Genomic DNA, 7,500 nt, shown 5'->3' on the forward strand with positions numbered 1-7,500 from the left:
TTGATGGCCAAAGTAAGTGTGTGGTCTGTATTCCTCTTCATACTTGGGTAGTTTATGCATACTATAACTTGAGTATGGTTACAGTGAATAAAAATGTTTCATAGAACCTCATTTATATGTTTTTATATTACAGGGTTTGAAACTTCATTTGCCAGTATTGGAGTGCACCATATTGTAGGCTGTATACTAAGTCTGATTGGTTATGTTCTTCAGTTCGTCAGTCTTAGTACATTAGCTTCCTTGAGGAAGAGTTCAGGTGAGCTTTATAAGATTTTGATTTAGTTCATACGGTACAGGTAATGAATGAGGACAATGATTTTTAACCCGATAAGGCTTGGGCGATTTTAGCTCTGCTTGGACTTAATGCCATAGCCACCTGTTGCATGCACGATCACCTGGCGTTCTGGCCATGCCAAAAACCATGCTGTGATATCGCGTTCCTGGTGGCAAGTGCTGCCACCACATGACGTATTCACATCATATGTGGTTAATGGGCTAAATTGTAGAGTATGATTGAAGTGGTATTTTGGTTGAAATTTCTCTTCTAACTTATAGAATTTGGAAAACTAGCTGTGATGAGATTTGTTCTTTTTAATTTGACTTCTCATTAACCTATTGCAGACGGGGTGCCTAACGACCTGACTGGTTGTCAGGGCGGGCGGTCTACGACACTAGCTTAAAATTAGAGAGACGGGGAAAGGGTTTTCTCCGCCCTCTGGGTAGGGCAGACTAGCCCAAATAATATTTTTTTTCATAAATCCATCATAAAACTCTGGAACCCAGTAGTTCTGGAGCTGGCACCATTACAACCATAATACTTAATGACTGTATGTGCACTTCAACTGTGAGGAGATCTTGCATCATGTATGCATTGACTCCTGTCTTTTAGGCCTAATCAGTGCTGACATTTATGTCATGAAGGAATAAAAAAAAAAAAAAGATGGAAAAAAAAAGATGAATGTTACAGTTTTAACCTATTCATGAGGGGGCAGAAATCTGCCCAATTCTGCTTGTTTGCAATATAGGAAGCACACGCAGCTTCTTACTTGGAGATTTCTGAAGGTGCAAGGCTGTGCTGAAACTCTAAGAGCAATTTTCACCCACTCTATTTTATTTGATGAAGTCAAGATAATATTTATAGACAAATGCAACTACAATGTATATGTATAGAAATAAAACTATGTACAGTGATAATTTAGGGCAAAATTTTCTGATGACATGATATGACATCACCTGGAGTGAATGGGTTAACCATGATGATAGTTGTAATGGCAGTAGCAGCAACAATAACAACAAAAACAAAAAGAAAGTTAAGAAACATACAGCTGAATAGTATTCTTTGTGACAAATGTAAACAAGTTGGAAAGAGAAGGAATACGAAATTCTGATTACAATGCATGCACTGCAAAGTATTCTTTCATCTATACCTATATTTTATATTATATTATATTTCCAGGAAAGGCTGCCAAAGAAAAGCACATGATGCCAAGAGGTGGGATGTTTGATCTCCTGTCTTGCCCACACATGCTTGCAGAAATCCTAGTATACGTGGGAGTTGCGGTTGTCCTGTGGAACCATACAGGGTGGCTTTTTGTCACGGCCTGGGTCATTAGTAATCAGGTGAGGAATTATCTTATCACAAAAAATACTCGTAAATGAATAATGTTCCAGAGAAATATATGTACTCCTAGTGTTGGTTCGCTTGCAGAAGTAAATAAAAGCTGAGTGGAAAGTTTTGTCTTCACGTTCTGATTTTATAAACTATCCAAATATATTTCAGGTCCAGGTTGCAGTGATGAATCATAGTTGGTACCGGGAAACGTTTAAGGACTATCCCTTAAAAAGAAAAGCGATCTTTCCTTTCCTTTTGTGAGATTTCCGTGTCTCAAATCGCTAACTGTACGAGGTGAAAATTTATAGTATTTATAATATTTATATACTGTTATTCTTATCAGAGATGTATTTCAATAATATATAAGCGTAACTGTTTCATTTTTACAAGTTTGTAATGTGTACAAAAATGAACGGAAAATGGTGAGGAGTACTTTTGGTATCCAGTGACTTGAAAGGTAATGAGTCTTGCGTTATTGTAAAAATATTTTTAATTTGATATTAATATTAAAAATGTTAATTTAGTCTACCAACATTTTCACAGTACCAAATATTATAATTTGATTTAAAACAGCATACAAAACCTATATCATTTTGGCCAGGTTGTTTGCATTTTCCTATTATTAGTATGTTTTTAGGAAGCTGAAGATCAAATTAATGTAGGAATATTTTTGTCTTGGAACCAGTATTATGTAATAAGGTTTTCTTAATTTTATAATATAATAAAAGAGATTAAGAATTGTGTGTATTATTTAAGGATAAGTTCCAGATGTTGACAATACTTTGCTCATCTTTGTTAATTTTGTTAAAATGCAAATATTTGTTGATAATTTTAAAATGCAAGTACATAATTTAGAATGATTAAAGGTTTGTGAACAACTCTCTACTCTGAGAAATATTAGAGCAAATCTGAGATAGAGAAGGAATAATGGAAAAGATTGTTTTCACAGGTCTTGACTGTACAGATTTAGGAATATGTAAATAAGTATCAAATTTTGAATGAAAGAATAAGAACTGGAGATCAAGTCATCTATGACAGCTGCACATACTGTATGTCTCAGCTAATTTTACACTTTTATCCTTGTTTTTGTGATTAGTGATTATACAATAAAATGGGTATTGTATAATTCTGCATGGTTTTGAAGATGGTATTTTGAAATAATTTTAAGATGCTGAGAAGGGTCAGTAAATTTACAAGGATAATGAGAAAAAACAAAGAGTTGTAACTGGTATTAATTATCTTTACTTACTGTGAGTTACTTGTATATGTCTGTAACTTGTGTGCTATAATACCCTGACATCTCAAAAGAAGAATACCTTATATAATGCAACCATTTTCTCCTTTGTTGCTAATATCCTTTCTGTGGTTGCAACAGGAAGCACCTCACTAAAATCAAATACAACCATCACAATACCATATTACTCTGAATATACCAGTCTATACCATGTGGTTAGTACTTACTGGCTGCTGCCTAGTCTAGAATGTTTTTTTTTAGTACATATTAAAAGACATGCCCATTTAAAGAACCCAAACGAATGAAAAGACAATAAAAGACCCAAGATAAGTATATAGTAATAGACTAAAGAACAGAAATAACATTTTCTCCAAAGTTTGTACTGAAATGACTAGAACATGAAAATCACAAGCCTATATACCAAAAGAGGAAAAGCTCTAAGTAGAAACTCTACATCACAAACAGAGTAACTGGCAAAATATCAAAAAGTACTGATGGTCTGTCAGTTTTCTCAGTTAAGAAGTTACACAAATATTTATTTTTCTTTCCTTCCCTCACAAATACCAAACCCCGATCGTAAATCTAATCTGTTAAACCTTCTATGGATATACAAACTAAAACTTCCTGAAACCTAGTTTACACTGGCACTCACACACACAAAGGATCCTGGATTAGGGTTTTACAATTGGCTTTTTTTTTTCTTTTTTATAACATGGATACTTTGCTGAAATGGTACAGGTATTAAATACAAGCAGATGGAAGGGAGGAATTGCTATCTACTCTATGGACTTACAATAATCAATAACACATTTCTGAATCATGCATATCTTTACATGTTTGATTAATGAAGGAATTCATATTGCACTTTTTTTTTTTACAATATTATCACAATTGTTTTTCAGTGTATACATAGCCACAACAGTAAATACTGGAGATAAAAGAAGCCTAGAAATCTCATGGCTGGTTAAACCGGACACATTAGAATAAGCAAAGTTTACATATGCTGAGAATTCTTTTTTCTTTTTTTTAACATTTGCCTTCTGAATAGATATAAATATAACAAGCAAAAATATAGTACACATTCTGTTTTGGTGTGTGTATCAATATGACTGTGTGTTTGTGTCTGCTTCTATGTCTGCATCTGTCAGTGTTGTAGTATGTGGTTCAGTGTTTCTAATTTTGAGTTTGTATACGTGAGCATTTCTGTATATATAAGAACATAGTTGTATTTGGCTGTGTGTCTTATTAACATTTGTACATAAAAGATGCTTAATATGAATTTTAATAAGTTACATTTGCTAATTGTACAAATATAAAGATTAACAGCCGATTTAATTCATGCCATCAAATACAACTTAACCATTTGCTAGTTTCAGCAGCATTAATCCATAGAATCATACACTATAAAAATCTGCGAGTGTAATGCCAGTTTGATCAGAAACCTTATAAGAGAAAGAAAAAGAGGAAAAAATCAATTTCCAACCATGAGCTTATCTCCATTAATCAATATTAACTAAACCTCAAATAAAACGTTCAGAGCATACATTTTCTTGAACTTCATCCACTTATAAATGATCTAAAAGTCTAATAAAATATACACACATGAATGTTTTTTTCTGTATATGTGTCCTTTCCTATAGGAAGGAAATGTCATCTCCAGGTAAATTTGACTCATAAAACACTTCCTACTATTCTACAAAAGTTTCCAGTCCAATTGTACAATGTTCCTAATCTTACAGTCTTGTACTTCCCTAAATTACAATTTAATACTCATAATCTCATATACTAGTCCTCACATTTTTATCTTTAAATATCAATTCATATTACCTCACACTTCAGTATATAACTGGATATCCTAATTAACTTAAGGTGTGATACATTCACATTTACATAGATTTCAGACAATACATACAATATTATGTAATAACATACAAGTATCAAACCTATCCAATATTTCTCCTTCATATATTTTAGAACATTTCAACATATACACCTAACTCTTCCATATAAACAAAAGGAGAGAACTGCATTCTCTAGGGCTGCCAGTATATATTAAAATCCTCAAATTGTTGTTAATGTGTTACCCATTTGACACTAAGAGGTGAACTGAACAAGTGAAAAGCTGTGTAGAATATTTTATGCTCCCATTTCAACCCATTCGCGCTGGGGCTTATATTTACCTAATGCCTCTCCCTCCAGCTCGATAACAAGTGGGCGCATTGACCAAGTATGAGATCTCTCCTGACGTGATACTGCGCTGCGCTTCTCCGAGTGCCTCACCAGCCCGTTTCAAGAAGGCGATAACGGGAGGTTTTTGTATTTGTTTACATTATTTTCACAAGTGAAAAAAATGTCTCAACAAATGGAACTCATATGAGTATATACATACATACAGATGTAAAGCGTGTGTTTAGAGGGAGAGATCATGATGTGATAGGGTATCAACCATTGGGAAATATTCCCATGATGTGATATCACATCATCCGGCATGAATGGGTTAATGACAGACATAATTGTACACAAAAGAAGCCTGACATTACTGCATAATTTTAGAGAACATGTTGAGTCTGAAGAAATATTCATTTAATTCCCTTTTATAATCCCTACCTTAAAAGGAACAAAAACTGTAAGTCATTACACATGTTCACCATGACAAAGAAAAAAAAAAAAAAGGAAAAATTTAAATAACATTCCCTTGTTCATCTTCACAACCAAACTGTGCACAATCAAATAATTTTCATAACCCTAATTAAACCTATTCATCCTGTGATAGTCTTACTGAATATTTTCAAAAAAAGAAGATAAAAACTATTGTAAAATATATTTAGCAAGTAACATGAATAGGAATTCTGCCATGTGACAGATGATATATTCCATTTTTGTTACTATTACTTTGTTAATTCATTAGCAGCTGTCTTTCATAAATTGAATTAAAGTTAATGGTCACAAGATAAAAATCAAGTGTTAGTTTGGGCTGCATTATCTTTAAGTCAATTAGGAATGTTCTAACACAATACAATTAGATCATTCTTTTTTCTACCCCTTGGAAGTTTTAATTACATGAAATGAAAGAAAAAGGAACAGAAAGGGTTAGTATAGCTAAAAAGCTTAGCAATGGAAGATGGCTGAGCATGAGATGTTATTGAGGACAGCTATTTTTGGGGACTTCTACTGCATCAACATAAAATCAGTAGTGGCAGTTATTCATATAACTATAACCAAAATAATTGCTGAGGTTATCGTTACTGGGATATTACTGAGGACTGTCAATTATTAAAGGATTGCTGCTCTGCTTTTAACAAAAAAGAGTCGGCAAATATAATCATAACCATGGTAGTAATCAACAGCTTTATATTGTTATGATTTACCTTTTGTTTTTTTCTTGAGCACAGAGGCAAACAACATGATGTAAAACTTTACCCCTCTAGTTGCCTCAAGGGAACTTTCTAGGTCAACTTTGGTATGCATGTCACTATCGTTGAGTTATCCAGAGCGTGGCTTTTATTATCGATGTACTTCTTATTTCTCTTATTATTATTTATCCATGTATTTATTGATTTACCTATTTTTTAATTTTTTTAATTTTTTTTTTTTACAATTTTCCAGCCTGAAGTTTTATTTTCTGTTGTGTCTCCAATGAGAATGACATCTAAAAGATAGGCATGATGCCCTAAATGTCACACACACACACATACACACACGCACACACACAAACACAGTTCCTGATACAGGAGTGGGGATATACTTTCTCATTACCTCATAACTCAAACCTCCTATAAGAAAGAATAATAAAATCAGAAAGGGATAAAAAAAAGAGGAAAAGATGAAGAACATGTAGAAGAAAGCAGAACAAAATCTTCAATTACATTTAATATAAAACATAATTAAGAAAAGTATTTTGGCAATTTTCTTCCAACCCGGAAACTGCAAAATCTACAAATCTATTGTCTTCCTATACACTACTCATATAAAGATAAAGTTCTCTTTTACAATAATATTTCAATAAAGTGATAAACTTATTTCCACCCATGTTCACTTATCCAGCAGAGTTCTCTGAATCTACTGCATCTAGCCGTTGCGAATGGAAGTTGAGAGATCGGCAAAATAGGAATGAGCCATCGCATCTTCGGCACTCATTCGAACTGCTGGGTTGCATATGAGTAATCGCTGAAACATGAAGTCTTCAATTAATGAACCATATTGATGTGCAGATACTAAATGTTATTATGGTTTTTGAACTTTTTCTTTTCTGGAATGTTGAAGGACTATGTATGTTAGTAAATAATAATGAATAACATCTATATTCAAATTCTTGTAGTATTTTATTCTTAAACAAAATATTTCTGGAAAAATGGCACATTTAAATCAGTTACTGATACTTTATTTTCATGTATTCTAAATAACAAATATAGACATTCATGTTAACCTAAATGTTTAAAATTAATATTACAATGTTTTTTCTCTTACTAAAAATTACTACTTACTACAATTCAATTTCCTAAAAGGTATGGAAACCAATTTTTTTTTTCTCGTTGGTGGAAATTGCTCCATATCTCTTTTAACAGTTAAGGCTCTTCAGTTCCTTGCCTACTGACATGATAATCAGCTTTACCTCACAGAAAAAAAAACTTTTCCATATGCTTCCTATCAAAGA

General features: G+C 32.8%; 2 protein-coding genes across 2 annotated transcripts in view; one reads left to right on the top strand and one right to left on the bottom strand.

Moving 5' to 3' along the window:
- Positions 1–5,606, top strand: part of LOC122266541 (polyprenal reductase) — a 7,712-nt gene extending 2,106 nt beyond the window's left edge. The window contains exons 3-6 of the mRNA XM_043036363.2: positions 1–12; positions 134–256; positions 1,457–1,620; positions 1,781–5,606. The exon at positions 1–12 is cut by the window's left edge and continues 180 nt beyond it. Of these exons, the coding sequence (XP_042892297.2) occupies positions 1–12; positions 134–256; positions 1,457–1,620; positions 1,781–1,873 (392 nt within the window). The 3' untranslated portion in view covers positions 1,874–5,606. The remainder of the gene's footprint in view (positions 13–133; positions 257–1,456; positions 1,621–1,780) is intronic.
- The window catches only part of Cdk5 (Cyclin-dependent kinase 5), a 9,667-nt gene continuing 5,005 nt past the window's right edge, over positions 2,839–7,500 (bottom strand). The window contains exon 7 of the mRNA XM_043036465.2: positions 2,839–7,013. Coding sequence (XP_042892399.1) covers positions 6,915–7,013 — 99 coding nt within the window. The 3' untranslated portion in view covers positions 2,839–6,914. The remainder of the gene's footprint in view (positions 7,014–7,500) is intronic.

The sequence above is a fragment of the Penaeus japonicus genome, unplaced genomic scaffold, assembly GCF_977035675.1.
Source record: "Penaeus japonicus unplaced genomic scaffold, GWHDUDI00000001_assembly GWHDUDI00000013, whole genome shotgun sequence".
Taxonomy (NCBI): domain Eukaryota; kingdom Metazoa; phylum Arthropoda; class Malacostraca; order Decapoda; family Penaeidae; genus Penaeus; species Penaeus japonicus.